The sequence below is a fragment of the Lontra canadensis genome, unplaced genomic scaffold, assembly GCF_010015895.1.
Source record: "Lontra canadensis isolate GAN:19392208 unplaced genomic scaffold, GSC_riverotter_1.0 scaffold11, whole genome shotgun sequence".
NCBI classification, from domain to species: domain Eukaryota; kingdom Metazoa; phylum Chordata; class Mammalia; order Carnivora; family Mustelidae; genus Lontra; species Lontra canadensis.
This window is the reverse complement of record NW_022631005.1, coordinates 3,712,054-3,730,113: the sequence shown is the minus strand read 5'-3', so window position 1 is coordinate 3,730,113 and position 18,060 is coordinate 3,712,054. Positions and strand designations below refer to the sequence as shown.

At 36.0% G+C, this 18,060-nt stretch overlaps 1 protein-coding gene across 1 annotated transcript in view; it reads left to right on the top strand.

Annotated features, from left to right (window-relative positions):
- Positions 1 to 18,060, top strand: part of TTN (titin) — a 269,891-nt gene that overhangs the window by 116,637 nt on the left and 135,194 nt on the right. Inside the window, exons 120-152 of the mRNA XM_032856015.1 lie at positions 581 to 664; positions 886 to 966; positions 1,110 to 1,190; positions 1,365 to 1,442; positions 1,721 to 1,822; positions 2,241 to 2,342; positions 4,199 to 4,279; positions 4,473 to 4,550; positions 4,783 to 4,860; positions 5,019 to 5,102; positions 5,359 to 5,442; positions 5,703 to 5,786; positions 6,513 to 6,593; positions 6,885 to 7,100; positions 8,631 to 8,708; positions 8,916 to 8,990; positions 9,201 to 9,293; positions 10,057 to 10,134; positions 10,331 to 10,486; positions 10,701 to 10,784; positions 10,954 to 11,031; positions 11,507 to 11,590; positions 11,850 to 11,930; positions 12,139 to 12,213; positions 12,423 to 12,701; positions 13,029 to 13,112; positions 14,197 to 14,271; positions 14,438 to 14,521; positions 15,054 to 15,128; positions 15,780 to 15,872; positions 16,438 to 16,515; positions 17,607 to 17,675; positions 17,973 to 18,056. Of these exons, the coding sequence (XP_032711906.1) occupies positions 581 to 664; positions 886 to 966; positions 1,110 to 1,190; positions 1,365 to 1,442; positions 1,721 to 1,822; positions 2,241 to 2,342; positions 4,199 to 4,279; positions 4,473 to 4,550; positions 4,783 to 4,860; positions 5,019 to 5,102; positions 5,359 to 5,442; positions 5,703 to 5,786; positions 6,513 to 6,593; positions 6,885 to 7,100; positions 8,631 to 8,708; positions 8,916 to 8,990; positions 9,201 to 9,293; positions 10,057 to 10,134; positions 10,331 to 10,486; positions 10,701 to 10,784; positions 10,954 to 11,031; positions 11,507 to 11,590; positions 11,850 to 11,930; positions 12,139 to 12,213; positions 12,423 to 12,701; positions 13,029 to 13,112; positions 14,197 to 14,271; positions 14,438 to 14,521; positions 15,054 to 15,128; positions 15,780 to 15,872; positions 16,438 to 16,515; positions 17,607 to 17,675; positions 17,973 to 18,056 (3,117 nt within the window). The remainder of the gene's footprint in view (positions 1 to 580; positions 665 to 885; positions 967 to 1,109; positions 1,191 to 1,364; positions 1,443 to 1,720; positions 1,823 to 2,240; positions 2,343 to 4,198; positions 4,280 to 4,472; positions 4,551 to 4,782; positions 4,861 to 5,018; positions 5,103 to 5,358; positions 5,443 to 5,702; positions 5,787 to 6,512; positions 6,594 to 6,884; positions 7,101 to 8,630; positions 8,709 to 8,915; positions 8,991 to 9,200; positions 9,294 to 10,056; positions 10,135 to 10,330; positions 10,487 to 10,700; positions 10,785 to 10,953; positions 11,032 to 11,506; positions 11,591 to 11,849; positions 11,931 to 12,138; positions 12,214 to 12,422; positions 12,702 to 13,028; positions 13,113 to 14,196; positions 14,272 to 14,437; positions 14,522 to 15,053; positions 15,129 to 15,779; positions 15,873 to 16,437; positions 16,516 to 17,606; positions 17,676 to 17,972; positions 18,057 to 18,060) is intronic.

Here is an 18,060-nt window from a genome sequence, read left to right as displayed (position 1 = left end):
TATACAGAACTCCCCCAAAGTCACTGACACATGGCTATCAGATTGAGAAGCCTACTCTATCATGAGTATTTCCTGAGTTGCAAATAAACTATAGTTGCACCAAAACCGAACAAAATCAGAAGAGAAATGGAACAAAATGGTATCCTATAGATACAAATATTCTAACTATGTCTTAGTCTAAGATAGTCCTAGATAAATTAAATCCATTTTTATTATGGATTCCGTTTCTTGATAAAAAGCCTAACAAGACTTTGCTACATTCTATATCTACAATCTATATTGTTTGTGTAGTCACTAATTTGTTTTTATCAAAAGCATATCAATATATAACCAATGAATTTTATACATATCTTTTTGTGTATATGACTCATTTTTAATTTCCTAAATGTCTCTATAACATTACTCGTGACATTTATTACATTGTGACCTTTTTAACATCATAGTTTAATTTTCTGCATTATTTTGTCAATGCATAGAAACCCTATGGCATTAATGAACTACTAAAGATTGGTGTATGTGCCTACATCCATTCATAAAAGTGGTATATGTTGAACTAATGTTCTGTTTTAAAAACTTTAAGTTCCAGAAGTGCCAAAGAAACCTGTTCCTGAAGAAAAGATACCTGTTCCTGTTGCAAAGAAAAAGGAAGTTCCACCAGCTAAAGGTATAGTGACTTGCTTGCTAAAGAAGCCCTATTTTTATATCTTGAGTACAAAACATTTTTGTGTTTAACTATCTGTTGAGTTAGTTTAATTGAAAACAAGTGTTTTATGGTGTAATAATTCAATGGAAGTGTCTGTCCACCTGCCTACTTTCTTAAAAAATAGCTGTAAATTAGCTACTTCGGAAAATACAGTCATTTCTAAAAATTAATGTCTTTTCAAGTTCCTGAAGTACAGAAGAAGGTTGTCACAGAAGAAAAAATAACCATTGTTACTCAAAGAGAGGAATCTCCACCACCAGCAGGTACTTAATTCCATCTTCATAAATAACCTTGTCTTTCTTTCAAGCTTCTTTAATTGCATGCCTTCTTTAATGGGCATGCCGATTTTGTGTTGCTCTTTTATTTTGCCTTTCTGAGAATCTTAAAATCAAATGCTATCTTTAAGTGCCAGAAATACCAAAGAAGAAAGTTCCTGAAGAAAGAAGACCTGTTCCTCAAAAAGAGGAAGAAGCTCCACCACCAAAAGGTATTGTCTCTCTCTCTTTCCAAGAACCATCTTTATATGATATCATGTAAGAAGGCAAATGGTGGTTTTGTTGGCTTTGTGATATGAATACATTGTGGGTGTATATCTGTGTTTGGGGTTGGGCGTCAATGAGATAACTCTGAAGTTCTAAAAGTGCATGTTTCTAAATGCCAGTTCTACGAAAGAAACCTGTCCCTGAAGAGAAAGTTTCTGTACCAGTTCCTGTCGCTAAGAAAGCTCCTCCTCCCCGAGGTAGGATTTGTCTCAGACCTCTGACAAAAATCTTGTTGCCTGTGAATTCTTGTTCTATCCAGTGTCTTCTTGTGTGACTCTCTTCTGATAGGATATGTGTGTGTGTGTGTGTGTGTGTGTGTGTGTGTGTGTGTATCCTCGTGATGTTTGTTGCGTGACTAGTTTTCCCATTTTGTTAGTGAGAGTGGCGTACCGTGCATTTCTTCCCCAAACTCTTAGGGAAATAGGATTTTTAAGATTCTTAATCTTTTACACTTCAACTTAATGCTTTTTTAAAGCTGAAGTTTCTAAGAAAACTGTGGTAGAAGAAAAAAGATTTGCTGCCGAAGAAAGACTATCTGTTGCAGTTCCTCAAACAGTGGAAGTCATGCGACACGAAGGTATATAATCAGAAGTGAGGGGAGAAATGGGTGTGCGTGTTTCCTCGAAGTCTTTCTTTCCAGATGTGACTGTTTACCTTGTAAGTTGTCCTTATCAGTGTCTACTGGCCGTAGCCTTCTGAGACTGAGTCTTTTGTGTCTGCAGTTGTCTTAAATCATTTCAAGACAGTGAATAAGATGCTGAAAATGTGATAATTGTCAACATGGCCACATTTGGACATGATTTGAACATTCTTCTCAGTCTTGGGGGTATAGTCCCCTTATCTTAATCTTAAATCAGCTCTCTCTTCCATGTGATGAGGAAGTCCTATTCAGCAGTTATAAGAACCACTATCCAGCTGTAGGGAACATATGGCTATTACCAGTGTTTCCAGGGACCTGAATTTAAATTAAATACTATCTTTTAAAATATCCACAGAGGAAGAGTGGAGTTATTCAGAAGAAGAGGAAAGAGTATCCGTTTCAGTTTATAGAGAAGAGGAAAGAGAGGAAGAGGAAGTGGAGGTCACAGAATATGAAGGTAAACAATGCCAATGAGCTAGAGATGATCTGGAGTCTTGAGCTGTTTTCTTGCACAGATTGTTTATCAGATTAATGAAAGTGGACACAAATTCAGTGAATATCCAAGGGCCTCATTAGATGTATCTTTTGATCAAAACACAAGATTCAGGAACATTACTTAGAGTAAAAATCCAATGTATTGTTTATCTATCGTCTCTTACTTGCTATGTGGGAGGGAGTGGGGGGAGGCCTTATGTTTATGTGTAATTAATGGCGCAGGTGTTTCCATCTACATTTATCCTTTTTGTAGGCAGCACTTGGTTTTAGCATGGTGGGCCAGCATGAACATCACCTGGTAGTCTAACGTCTAAAACATGGGGAAGAGAAAGCAGTTTTTACAGCACAACTCACTAATGTGTCCTGTCTCACAGTTTTTAAATGAAAGGAATTTGTATTACCTTATTACATTCCAGAAGTCAAGGCTGTTTGAGAGTGAAACACTGAACACATAGGTCTTTCTTCTATTTCATGTATGGAAGAACAATTATGTAATATCTTTGATTGAATTCGTTTGTTGTTTAGACATTCCTATACCTATAAACTATAATGCTAGTTCTCTACAGTTTCTTAAGGATTGAACAATGAACTTTATTTCAGTCCTTTGCAATGAATTAAGATACCACTAGGTTTACCCCTAAAGTCCAGCACTCTGACTAAAGCTATTTATCTGAAAGAACTTTCATAAGAAAGTTCTAATGTAGCTCTGCTTCAAAGAAAAATCAGTAAGTTCTATAACAAATTAACTCTCTTCCTTAAAAAAAAAAAAAATAGAATTCTATATGTAGATGCCCTTGAGTGCATTTCTGACTAATAAAAGGTGCCCCACTTCTCCATGTAGAAGAAAATTTCTTGTGAAATCCTGATGTGCTCTCTTAATGAAATGGCTTGGAATAGAGCAGAATGGGACACGACTCCAAGAGGGGGCCCACTGTTTCTGTTGTTCTTCCTGGGAAGGGCCAAGGTGTTGGGCATAAGTCAGGAATCTGAAAGATCAAAAAGGGCCCCATCCCTTCTAGATATGTTTGGGAAACCAAACATAACACATACACAGAGAAAGTTCCTGTTGCATGAATCTGATTTCAATTTTTAACAGTATCTATTATAAATCTCTTTCAGTCTTATAGCTGAAAAGAGAGACATTCTATAATATTTTTTGTTTTCATTAAGTCTTGATCTAGGGAAAAGGTGGGCAGCCTGTTAAGTTTACTTCTAGTGTAAAGAGATATGTCTACAACTAGATCTTCCTATTCTGTAGTTAACTTTATACATATAGGCTCAAAAACCATATGAAGACACCTGCCTCTTCTACTGTACTTGCCCCTACAAAACAAGGGGAAAAAAAAAAAAAAAAAAAAAAGCTTGTTTCCAAGTCCTCAGTAGGTTTTTCACATGTAATACAGGTCTTTTCTTTTTTATCATCCATTATGTTTCCTCAAGTGTATGTTCCTGCCCGGAAGCCTTCAAATCTAGAGTGCTCTGTTATTTTTTAAACTTATCTTCAAATGCTTGTTATTAATTGAGCCACTAGGACCGTTTTTATGTCTTGTACTTGTCCTCTTCTTCCTGTGAATACAAGAATTGCTATCTTTACAAAACACTTGAAAATTAAATTACTGAAACTTATTTCCCAAATTCTTTATTAAAACATTCACTTCAATTAAAATGCACTTTTGGGAGGTTTTAAATGGGAACAGTCGGGGATTTGACAAGTGTTAAACTTTTTATTATTGTAATTACCCTTTGAAGTAATAAATCACCGCTGAAATTAAACATGAAAATCACTACAACTTTTCTTTAAAACTGATGTCTTTAAAGTGATGGAAGAACCAGAAGAATACGTTATGGAAGAAAAGATGCACTTTATCTCTAAGAGAGTGGAAGCCGAACCGGCAGAAGGTATATCAACCCTTGAATTAATTTTAGCCCTATTTGTGTTTGGCTCGTCCCATTATTTATCTTCTCTTACAGTCAGTCTATTACTTGTATTGCCTATCTTGATAACTATAGTGGCTAAATAAACAGACTGCTTACATTTTTATGGAAAAGAAATCTGGGCATTTCTACAAGCGTGTTTTATCATCTTTTCAAGTGGTTGAGAAGCATGAGAAGAAGATGGTACTGAAACCGAAAATTCCTGCTAAAGTAGAGGCACCCCCACCAGCTAAAGGTACAGTCCTCCCTCAAAGAAACATGGTACCCTTTGTCTCAGTGGCTGTATCAGTGCCTTCCATTTGCGTGCTGCCTGAGTTTTGTCAGCCCTGATGTATAGATATTTTTGCTGAACAGAGTCATTAATGTTTGTGTGTACGTATGATCTTTTCAAAAGGTGAATTCTAAGCCCCCAAATGTCACTTCTTCTGTAATGCAAACTAATACTCTTCAACTTAATCTTTCTAAAGTTCCTGAAGCACCTAAGAAACCTGTGCCAGAAAAGAAAGTCCCTGCTGCAGTTCCCAAAAAGGAAAAGGTGCCACCAGGTATCCTGGGCTTTGCTTTATTCTTGAACAATGTCCGTCTTTTTCCATCTTAAAGGGGTCCGTTCTTCAAATTTTTAAAACTTTAACAAGAAAATAGTGTCTGTGTTTAATGTTTTTTCATCTTGTATGCTTGACCGTGTTGCTTGATATCTTTTAAGTGCCGGAAGAGCCAAAGAAGCCAGTTCCAGAAAAAAAGGTTGCTCTAAAAGTGGCTAAGAAAGAAGAACCTCCTCCCACCAAAGGTAAATGAAATCCTCCCCCACAAAAACCAGGAACAGGTCTTGTCTTTCATCCTCTCACTGCTGTCCTTGGGTCACACCTTTGTTGTATTATTACTGCCTTATCTATGGGGGGAGTATTACTTGTTGTGAAGTTTATTTGTGTGTATTTTGTGAATTGCTGTAGTCTGAAATCACAGTCCTTTCTGGCCAATTACCACCCCCACCCCAAATACACTTAAAATAACTTAACTCCCTAATCCTAAAATTATCTTTCAAGTGACTGAGAGGCACATGCAAATTACCCAAGAAGAAAAAGTACACGTTGCTGTAACTAAAAAAGAGGAGCCTCCAAGAGCAAGAGGTACATGTGACCTTTCAATACACAGACTATTGTACTTACCCTCTTCTCTTTACCAAATGCACTCATTATGGGTGTTTGTTATTGTTGTCGTTATTGTTATAGTTGGGGTTGGGGTTGTTATAGTTGCTACTGTCTCGTTGTCTTTTTTATGTTTTAAATAATGAAAATGTCAAGTCCTTTATGTTTGGGTTACTATTAGAAGACTGCCTTTTGTGGTCTGAGCGAGGGGTAAATCCTTAAAGTGAAATCTATCTTTAAAGTGCCCGAGGAAACCAAGAGAGCTGTTCCAGAAGAAAAAATTCCAAAACTCAGACCTAAGAGAGAGGAGGAACCACCAGCAAAAGGTATACTAACTTTTTCAAAAATCAAAATGAGCATGTAGGTATTGAAACTAGTCTAGTGGAATTGGGATCCTTGGAGAAAATAATTTAAATACATTTTAAAATAAGTCATATGCATGTGCAATATCATATCAATCCAAAGCTCAACATTTCAGATACCAGAAAGTACCCTCTCTTCTTTTCCACAAAATTGTGATGCTCCCCCAAATGTGTACTTTCCCTTAAAATGTACTTGTTTTCTAATATGTTATTGTCTGTATACTAAACTCATCTGCCCAAAGGATTGTTTTGTGTGGCAATCTTTGATAAAATTAAAATTTTTTTAACTTCCGAGTTTTCTATATTGGGCCAGTGGAGCTTCTTGAAACTACTTGAGAATTCAGATGAAGACACTGTTTATGGGACTCAAGTTTCTGTCCAATGCTTGTTTGATAGTCTCTGCTGCTACTGTCTTGTCTTTTTGAACTCTCTTATAAATACTACCTGATCTTCCTAAAAACTTATTCAATACCTTTGAAGCCTTAAGCAGGTTAGAAAAAAGTATTCTTCTGTATGTTAGACAGTGTTTATTTCCAAGTCTGTTGCTTTTTCTTGCCACGTAAATGAGAAGTGTGAATGACGGGCATGGTGATGGTTGTCTTTGTCTGTGGATTGTTCGTACACAGTATCTCTTAACATGCATATATTCAAGATCTCCTAATTCACTTTTAATAATTACTCTTTTTAAAGTCACTGAATTCAGAAAAAGAGCTGTTAAAGAAGAAAAGGTATCCATTGAAGTTCCAAAAAGAGAAGCTCCTCCCATGAAAGGTATGTTCTGCTTTCACCAAGTATTACACTGAAGCATGAAACTACATAGCCCTTTGCCTGCTACTTCCCACCCTTTATTGGCTTATTGTTGATTAAAGGCAGGAAATATAACATTTGAAATCATAAATAGCAAATGTACGCTCTGTCATACCTTGACCAGGAAAAGACATTCAGGTTCTCCCATAACCAGTGCATGAATCCATCACATAAGAATGAAATCAACGTGCATGGTCACCATCACCCCTAAATGAGCTTCAAGTAAAAAGCTGCCTGTTGTCAATATTATTCTAGAAGTAACTGTAACTGAAGAGAAGGAATGGTCTTACACCCGGGAAGAAGAAATCGTTTCAGTAGAACGGGAAGAGGAGTATGACGAGTATGAGGAGTATGATTATAAAGAATTTGAGGAGTATGAACCAACAGAAGAGTATGATCAATATGAAGAATATGAGGAACGTGAGTTTGAACATTATGAAGAGTATAAAGAGCGTGAGGAGTATGTCACAGGTATGAGCAAGACTGCAAACCGGACAACACCTTAATTACATGCAGATTCCATCAGAGCAAGATAAATATTTGGGTGCCCAAAGAAATTTGCAAAGAACTTTATTTCATTTGACAAATTCAGAATTTTTTTTCTTACATAACTTCTAGAAAAAAAAGCCCTCTATAAATCTTAAGGTTATCATTAGACTTACTGTTAGACTTTGGGAATTATCTATTTCCTCCCTCATTTTTGCTCAGACACAAAATAGCAAACTTCCCAGAGTTTGCTCTTCTTTTTCAAAAAGGTGACGAGTTTCTCTGCAAGTGCCTGTGATCATTCCAATACATGGAATGTCTGAAAGTCTCTTATTCTAAAGTTTGTTATTATCAAGCATGATAGAAAAATACACTCTCTCTGGGTTCCCATCTTGAAAACCTGACAAAGACTGCTTCCAAAGTAAAGACAAACATGTAGGTTAACACGAGCAGTTGTGTTCTGTCTAATGATAATCAAATTTGTAGGTGTACAATTTGGCTCCACACAATTCCTTTATTTAGTCAATAAGCTCCTACTGGAATTTTGAAATTAAGCAATGTTATTTCACTTAGCCAGTTTCTGACATTTCAGAGCTTCACTTTGAGAACATTCTATGTGATTTTACAGGTAGTATTAAAAACCAATATTACATACAAGGAATAACACAGAGGACCATAGGGTAAGGGAGGGAAAACTGAAAGGGAAGAAATCAGAGAGGGAGACAAATCATGAGAGACTCTGGACTCCAGGAAACAAACTGAGGGTTTCAGAGGGGAGGAGGTTGGGGGATGAGATAACCAGGTGATGGGTATTAAGGAGGGCATGTATTGCATGGAGCACTGGGTGTTATACACAATAATGAATCACTGAAAGCACATCAAAAACTAAATATACTGGCCAATTGAACACAATAATAAAATAAAATGGGGTGCCTGGGTGGCTCAGTCAGTTAAGCATCTGCCTTTGGCTCATGTCATGATGCCAGGGTCCTGGGATGGAGCCCTGTGTTGGGCTCTCTGCTCAGTGGAGAGCCTGCTTCTCCCTCTCCCTCTGCCTGCTGCTCTGCCTACTTGTGCTCTCTCTCTCTCTGTCAAATAAATAAATAAAAATCTTTAAAAAAATAAATATAATATATAAAGAAAGAAAGACACCCCCCCACCAAAAAACCCCCTAATGATGTACTATATGTTGGGTAATTGAACATAATAAATAAATAAATAAAACTCAATATTATATAGAAAGAAGTTTTAACCATGATTTTTTCTACCCGAAGTGAAATGAGACTGTTAATATGGAGGAGAGAATTAAAATGACCTAATTGAAGCAAAAAGGCAGCAGGAAAGGATACTGTCAGCTTGTTTAGTGCTTTTAGATCTTATTCTACTTGGACCTGTGATTCTCACTCACCTCTAGAGGCTATGGCTACACTGTAGATAAAAGATAAATAAAGAAATAGAATTTGTTATTTTGTTCCAAAGTCTGACATTATATACCCTGTATGTACTTTTTTAAAGAACCCAAGAAGCCTCTCCCAGTAAAGCCTGTCCAAGAAGAACCGGTTCCCACAAAGCCAAAGGCCCCACCAACTAAAGGTAGAGTGAGCAAGACATTATTAGTCCAAGAGACCCGTGTCCCTACATGTCTGTCATACTATAAACACATGTTGAAGTGGCAATGCACAAATTGTGTGTGTGTTTGGGATGTTGTGTTGTACATCGTATTTCTTAACTTTTTGTTCTTACTACTCTTAAGACATCTGGCTCAGGTTTTTAAAATCTGTTACTCTTGATATTTTAAAGTGCTGAAGAAAGTAGTCCCTGAAGAAAAAGTCCCAGTGCCCATTACCAAGAAACTCAAACCTCCACCACCCAAAGGTACATTGCAGATTGATAATTACAAGAAACATCTTTGTTACTCATGTTCCATAACATGTCTTTCTACCTTGTCTGCTGTTTTTTGTTTTTCCTGAATGTATTGTGGTCCTGATTCTTATATTTCACAGGGGTTTTTTCTGTGTGTATTTTTATGTGTATGGCATTTCTGTGATTGGTTTTAATGATCTTCAATAATTAATATCTTTAAAGTGCCTGAAGAAGCAAAGAAACTTGTTGAGGAAAAAATACACATTTCAATTACCAAACGTGAAAAAGAGCAGGTGGCTGAGCCAGCTGTTAAAGGTATAATCATTTCCTTCCAAAATCATGGTCTTTTACAATACCTCTTTTAAAATTAACGTAGCTATGTTTGCTTTGTTTCGTTGTTACATATGTCTTTGAAGTTAGTCATTAGAATTTGTTCAGCATAAAAATCTGTCAACATAAGATAAGAAGGTAATGCTACCTTCAAAAGAAAAAGTTATTTTTGAAATATATCCATAGCCTATTACACAACAGCTGTGGCTACAATATAGATAAAATAGAATGCTTGGATTTAAAATTGGTGAACATTTGGTACATTCCTGACTTATCTAAATTCATGTAATGATATAACAATGTTGACCCCAGTTCAACAACTGTTTATGCATTCTGAAGTTATTTTGAAGGTTACAAAAAAAAAAAAAAAAAAAAAAACCCTTGTCATTTTCTTTTCTAACTATGAAGTAACTTCTCTGCCCTTTCAGAAGGTATACTTATCCAGAGGAAATTTAGCTTTCAGTAAAGGATATTTCCTACAAATAGAGATACCTGAACACTAAACATTATTTCACGTTTGGGTTCTGCTACTTCAAACTTATTTGTGTATATCTGCATATGTTTATATATGAGTGAGATTCAGAATCATTTTCAGGGAACATATAAAATTTTTTATGAATGAGCAGTTGTGTATCTATCATATGAGAGGCACTTGCAAAATTTTCTGTCTGCTCAAACTGTGACAAAGCAACCATTGCCTGGGTGGCCTGTTTCTGACAATAAAATATCCTTATATTTAAATTTCAAGTGCCTGTGAAGCCCAAGAGAGTTGTCACAGAAGAAAAAGTACTTGTTCCTAAAAAAGAAGTAACAGCACCTGTTAGAGGTACCTAATACCACTCTTTTTAATGTGTTTTTTGTTGTCTTTGCTGTAAAATTCATGTGCAGCTCTATGTGTGAAGTTCTTCTCTGGGAAAGATAAACCCTATTCTTTCTTCTGTTACAAATGGCTGTGTTCCTACTGTGTCTTAATTTCATTGAGTCATCGGTAAATGTCAAACCTAAAGATAATCTCTTTTAAGTGCCAGTACCAAAAAGAGGAGAGCAAGAAGAGATTATCTTCGAAGAGGAAGTTGTAACTCAAGTAGAGGAGTATTTTGAAGAAGAAGAAGAGTACATTCATGAAGAAGAGGAACTCGTAACTGAAGAAGAAGTCGTACCAGTGATACCAGTCAAAGGTAGATTATATCTCCTACAAAGAGATACATCACAGCATCTTTAGAATCTGGGTGTCTAATTTAGTCAGATTCTGGGGTTTATTAGCACCAATGGCCAATTCTGCTTATTTTAGAAACACACACTTTTGATGCTGAAATATGATTTCTGCTGTTGCCTTTCACATTTTCTATCTTGTATGCAACATTTCCAAAATTCTTAATCATATCTTTAAAGTGCCCGAAATACCCAAGAAACCTGTACCAGAAGAGAAGAAACCTGTTCCTGTTCCCAAAAAGAAGGAAGCCCCACCAGCAAAAGGTATAATCACCATTCATAATGTAGGCCTTAATCTGCATAGAAATCATTCACCATCTTCTGAGTTCACAACCTTGAGTGTTGCTCTCTGTTGTTAGAGATGTTAATTGTGCTTTATACAGATGTGTTGTTACCAGTAGTTAGAACTTACCAATAAACAATATCTTTAAAGTGCCTGAGATTCCTAAGAAGCCAGAGGAAAAAGTTCCTGTACCCATTCCTAAAAAAGAGAAGCCTCCACCAGCTAAAGGTACATCTCTTTATAATCCATCAGTGGGATAATGTGATAATTTACTCATGTAGTAGAACTTGACAACCCCTATCTATTCTTTCCCCATGCCAATATTAACAAAACAAGGACCACCCAACTGGTTCTAGGAAGAGTTTACCATGTATTCATCTCTGATTTTTACCATCAAAGCATGCTGACGCTTAGTGCTTGGCTCTTACTCTTTAGTAGAACATTCTTAAAATTCTTATTATAATACCAAAATGGGCAAAATCACCATTTGCCAGGCATTGTGTCTTGTCTCTATCACCAGTCTATGTTTTCTCAGTGTTCTCTATTTAAATTTGTGTGCATCTCCTGGCCTTTGTTTTGTGGCTATTATCCTTATCGTTCTTAAAGGGTAAAATTGTATGATGCTTCAGTAAAGTCCTAAAATTGCTGGATTCTTATCAATGGGTGAAAAATTTTACACTAATCCTACTTGATATCTTTAAAGTTCCTGAAGTGCCCAAGAAGCCAGTACCAGAGGAGAAAGTACCAGTACCAGTTCCTAAAAAGGTGGAAGCTCCACCTGCCAAAGGTACATGAACTCACCAACACTTTTTTAATTTACATTTGCATACAAGTAAAAATTAACTGGTTCAATTCCGTGCTCTTTGGGGACGCAACTCTTTAATATCGCTTTATGGGAAAAAAAAAAAGATTCTATTTTAAAGATAAAAACCTCCTTGAAATACCTTTGTCATACTTTTATTACTATATCTTCATCTTTTTGAGACTGTGCTTAACCTCAAAATTTTATATTGTATAACATTTTTTTCTAAAAAATTTCTTTAAAGTGCCAGAAGTGCCCAAGCCTGTGCCTGAGAAGAAGGTGCCAGTTCCTGTTCCTAAGAAGGTAGAAGCTCCACCTGTAAAAGGTACATCATTTCATCATTCATGTATTTGGGGGAGGCTTTCATTTTTATATATTCACATGCAAATCCCCCCATAACATTACAAGTTTAAAAATTGGCCTTATTGTATACATATTTAGTGGTTTGGTAAATATTTAGTGATTATTTTCATATATATTGCTCTAAGACATATAAAAGAACACATATTTAAAGATCAATAATATTTTTAAAGTGCCAGAGGTACCCAAGAAGATCATCCCAGAAGAAAAGCCAACACCTATTCCGAAAAAAGCTCCACCACCCAAAGGTACATTAATCTCTAACAGAGCCAGGGCAGAAAGGGAAACTAACTGGTCTTATTCAGCCTTGCTAATTACAATTAATGCTTCATGACCTTGAATCTGATGACAGTTGATGCCTCTATGATCACAGAATACTTGTTTTTCATGTTGTCCCATTGTCGTGAATAGTGTACGTAAAAGTGACACTTGTACGATTGAATAAATATCTTTAAAGTGCCAAAGAAACATGAGCCAGTTCCAGTTCCTGTAGCTCTACTTCGGGAAGAAGAAGTTCCATTTGAAGAGGAAGTTTTCCCTGAAGAGGAAGTTTACCCTGAGGAAGAAGAAGTTCCTCCCGAGGAAGAAGAAGTTGCTCCGGGGGAAGAAGAAGTTCCTCTTGAGGAAGAAGAAGTTCCTCCTGAGGAGGAAGAATTTATACCTGAGGAAGAAGTCCAACACGAAGAAGAGGAAGTTCTTCCAGAAATTAAACCTAAGGTGCCAGTACCTGCACGAGGTATAGCAACTCTTCTTGGAGTCATCAAGGTCTCTTTTGTGTTGAATTCTGCCTTTCCATTTTTTTTTATTCATCTCCAGTTTTATCTGTGTAATACTTTGCTCTTTATGTTGTCTATCTACTAAATCTGAGAAAACATTCCAGACAAGTGTGCCTTTATTATTGTGTCTGTCACATGTGTCTGTCTCTTGAAAATGATTTGGGTGTCTTCAAATTTCATAATATGAACTGTTATTTATTTGTTTGTGGTCTTATTTTCACTTGTCTTTTTGTTATATATAGTACTGTGCATGCGATTTTTAATGTCTTAAAATGAATGTTTTTAAGTGCCTGAAGTGCCAAAGAAACCTGTACCTCAGAAGAAAGTCCCTGTTCCTGCTCCTAAAAAAGTGGAACCTCCACCACCCAAAGGTATACCTCCCCAAAGTGAATATGCATTCTTCATCCATAGCTTCACCAGAAAAATTATGGTGGAACTGGGGTTTAGGAAAAGTTATATTTATAAAACAGACAGTCACATTTTTCTTAAAATGTTCAGGAACACTGATATCCACTTTTCATTGGATGCAAAGCAGTATTCAAGAACAAAGATAAAAGGAAGTATTATCTGTTTATCAAATTGCCACAGAATTCTACCTAGTGACCTGTCATTTTAGTAAACTTCATAATTTTCATATAGCTATTCTGCAGAGCTAAATTATCTCCACAAAAAGATACCTGAAAAATATAATGAATAAATTTTCCTAAATTTCATCCTTCAACTATTTATATGAAGTGCTTTTATAACACCAGGATGAAAAGAAAAAATGATGGGAGTGTTTATCAAAACACTGAGTAATAGCTTATGCCTTCTGATACATACATATAAATGGCAGCCCAGCAGGTTTTGATTTTAGCCTTAGCTTTATTCCTTGCTGTATCATTCTGAGCAAGTCTTTTAACCAATCTGAGCCTCGGGTTTTTCTCCTATAAAATGGGGAGATTAATAGTGGTCCTTGTGGGCTCAGATATTATTGTGAGGATAAAATAAAGTAAGTTATGTGGAAGTGCTCTATCACTGATTGAATTATGCAGATCAGTTCATAGTATAGGATGAAGTCTACATATCTGTAACTATATTTTCTGCCAAAGGTCATGGCATAATAAGCATAGTGCCTCCACCAGGTTAAATAGTCATATAATCAATATAGTAATATAATCAATCAGTCCTTTATTAGACTTCAAGGATTCAGAAATATTTTATAGATAATGATTTAAAAAATTACTGCTGTCATTGAAATGGATGAAATGACAGCATCTGTCCTCTGATATTCAAGTAGGTTGCTGATCCCTCACTCTATAAAACCTATTTCTGTCATAACACTGGGCTCCCAACATGCCCTCTGTCTCTATCTTGAGCAACTCTTGCATGTGGTCTTTCTGTGTGTGAACTTCTTGTGCTCTCTCTTTTTTATTCCTCACAATAAATTCTTATCATGAAATGATGTCTTTAAAGTGCCTGAGGCTAAGAAGAAAGTACCAGAGAAGAAAGTGGTCATTCCTAAGAAAGAGGAGGCTCCTCCTGCCAAAGGTACTACGATTCCCAAGCCAATTAGACACCGCCATTTCTTTCTCTCACCTGTGAGAGTCAAAGTATCCTCTTTCAGTATTTGTTAGTATAACTTGTATTATTGCTATGTCTATGTCTCCATGTTTGTGCAACTTAAACTATAAAAAATAAAATAATATCTTTAAAGTGCCTGTGGTGCTTAAGAAACCTGAACCAGAAAAGAAAGTGCCTCCTCCTGGTCTTAAGAAAGCAGTGGCTCCTCCTGCCAAAGGTATATCACCCAAAAAAGGATGTGTTTGCTGTACTGATGTTGAACTGCGATGCTGTCCACACAGATGTTCAACATAAACATTTGTCTGCCTTGTATGGTCTGTCATTGCCATTCACCATTTGTGACTCTGAAGCACCCATGTTTGTGCTATGTCAGTTTTTCCACTTTGTGTGTTTTATGTTGATTCCATATGTATGTTATGTCTAAAAAATAAAAACACTCAACTAATACATCTTTAAAGAGCCCTAAGTAACTAAGAAGCCAGGCCCTGAAGTACGCTTTGCTCTTCCCACAAAACTAGAGGCTCTAGCAGTAAAAGGCAGAATATCTCTTTAAGGGGCTCTTAGTCTTAAATTACAAACCTCTTTATTTTTGTTTCATTAATTGATTCTGTGAAATCTCCATGTTTCATCTTGTGCATGTGTATCTTGATATTTACTCCCTTGTGTTGAAAAAGGGGGAAACTTGGTCTTTATGCACTCTTCATTGGTTCTTGCATTTTAAGTGCCTAAAATGATCAATATCTTTTAAGTTCCTGAGGTACCTAAAAAAGTAGAAGAAAGACGAATCATTCTCCCTGAAGAAGAGGAAGTTCCACCAGTTGAAGGTAGATGACTTTCTAAGAAAATAGATTTTCCAGATCATCATTGTCTTATCATTGTCTAATACTGGAAGAAGGCAAATGCACATTTCACATCAGAAAATAAAGATATTCAGACTCTAAAAGAAATCATTATTTACCTAATAGAAACTGGGCAGGCAAATTAAAATCAACTGACTTTCTTACATATTTAGCCAATTTGTCTGTCTCTTTGTTTGTTTGTTTCATTTTAATGGCAGTCTTTGAAAGGAAACTCCATTTTCTATGGGGAATTTTTCATCAAATCACTTGGTTGGTAATAGTGGGATAAACCTCCCTAAGAAATCCCAGTTAAGTCTGAGTAGTTGACACAGAAAATCTGATGTCTACCCCTAACTGAATATTTGCCTTCCAACAAGTCCACCTCCATTAAAAATAATAATAATAATAATTTCAACTAAATTCTCTGACATCTTTTCTAATTCTGAAATTCTGGGAAGGGCCTAAGATATTTTGAGGACTCCGTAGATTGTTTTCAAGAACTAGTGAGTTTGTATATGCATCAGAAAGGCTGAGCTATGAATTACCTATACTTAAGACAACCTCCATTTTCAGATATATCCTCCTAGTCTAATATTTAAAAGAAGTCTAATTTACAAAATAATAATCTTTTTAAAGTGTATGAGGAGCCAGAAGAGCCTATTCCAGAAGAAGAGATCGCTGAAGAACCACCTAGCATAGAAGAAGTTGAGGAAGTGGCTCCACCTAGAGGTACAGCTGCTTTTAGGAGTTGGACATTTAAAATCTATGGTGGTCCAAATCTTTCTCAAAATAAGTCAAAGTCTGATATTTCTCAGTATGCTTTTCTTACATCTTACTAATGACAAATTAATGATCAGTAAGTAATGGCACCTGAAGGACCCCACCCAGCTTTTCTACTGCATCTCTAATATAATTCTTGTATGATTGGCACTAGAAATTTTCCTAGCTAGACCCTATTGTAACACTTTCTCCTAGTTTCTAGTTTTTAATCTCTATTCAGTATTAAAGTGGGGGAAAATCTATTTCTGTGTTGTTTACTTTTTAGAATAATTCTTAGCCTATCATTCCTGAATACTGTGACAAGTTTTGTATAACTGATAACTACATTTGCTAATAGGATTAAGAAGTAATAGCCTTCCACTTTTAGAGTCACTGCTGCAAATGTATTATTATCACTTAGGTTGCTAATATCTTTTAAAAATAAGTCAATGTTTTGTGTTATTTTTTGCATCTATGGGTGCTGTTCTGTTCATTGCATGTCCTTTTTCAAAATGTCCATTTAATACCTTTGAAGTGCCTGAAGTGGTTAAGAAAGCAGTACCTGAAGCTCCTACTCCTGTTCCTAAAAAAGTGGAGGCACCACCAGCTAAAGGTATAGCAAATCTCAATAATGTCTTTTTTTTTTTTAATATTTCTTTTATTTTTATTTGACACAGAGAGAGAGATCACAAGTGGCAGAGAAGCAGGCGGGGCGGGGGGGAAGCAGGCTCCCCACTGAGCAGAGAGCCCGATGCGGGGCTCAATCCCAGGACCCCAAGATCAAGACCTGAGCTGAAGATAGAGGCTTAACCCACTGAGCCACCCAGGCGTCCCTAATAATGTCTTTAAATTCCAGTTAACGTTCTTAAAAAAAAAAAAAAAAAAAAAAAAAAACAGAAACTTCTTTTTTGATTGCTTTCTTAGAATCATTTAAGTAGCAAACTTTCATATCTTTAGCCTGTTTTGGAATCTTAAGTGATGATTATGTTACTGGATGACAGTGTGTGTATGAATTATTCTGGATGCTTCTCATTCTAAACAGCTGAGACTTCTAATGTTAATGAGTACATCTCTCTATGCTTATATACATAACAATAGACCCTTCTTCCCCACATTCCATTCATGAATTTTATTCCATTATATAGTGTTTTCCCATGTTATTATAATTATGTATACTATATTATAGGGGGGAAAAATCTGTTCTAATGCTTGGATGACAACTATTTTGAAGAACCTCATGTCCTTTCTAATATTTGGCCTAAGCATTTAAGGTTATCACAAAATGCCTTTGCTTCCTAGTTAGGTTTCTACTTCAGGAGTGCTCTTAACAGATAAGCTATGCTCTCCCTATCACAGTTGGCATCCCCCACCCCCCATATAAAATAGTACTCAGTGGAAGAGGACACCTGTGTTAAGGCTTAAGTACTCTGTTATGATAATCACTTCAAAACAATCTTCATCAAATTAAAAATACTAGAAGTAGGCCCAATATTGGTAATCCTTGCTATTTAAAAAGAATAGAACAGCACATGCTTTCATCTTATCTAGTTAGCACAAGTAAGTGAATTGGGAAAATATCTTTATTGTCTGTAAAGTGGTGTCCAGTAGAAGAATGACTTCTTACACTTTAATTATTATAAAGATGTTGTTTTATTTTCATTATTTAGTATTGTTAGCTAACTGAAATGCCTAATATCTTTAAAGTGCCAAAGAAGGTTCCTGAGGAAAAAATACCTGTTCCTGTTCAGAAAAAAGAGCCACCTCCAGCCAAAGGTACATATTCTGTTTTAAACCTGAATTTCCTATTAATAGTTTTTTGTTAAGATTTTTATGTTTGGGTAAAAATATTTTACTGGCTGGCTCGCTCAGTAGAGCATGTGACTATTGATCTCAGGGTCATGAGTTCAAACCCCACATTGGGTGTGGAGCCTACTTAAAAAATAAAAATTTTTAAAAATTAAAAAAAACAGTTTTTATGTTTAATGTGTCTGTGTCTTGACTGTTTAGATGTCTTTGGTCTATGAAAACTTGCTCTTGGTAGTCCTAAATATTAAAACTGTATCTTTAAAGTGCCTGAAAAGAAAGTCCCAGAAAGGAAAATCGCAGAAAAGAAAGTCCCTGTGCCTAAAAAAGAAGCTGCTCCCCCAGCTAAAGGTAT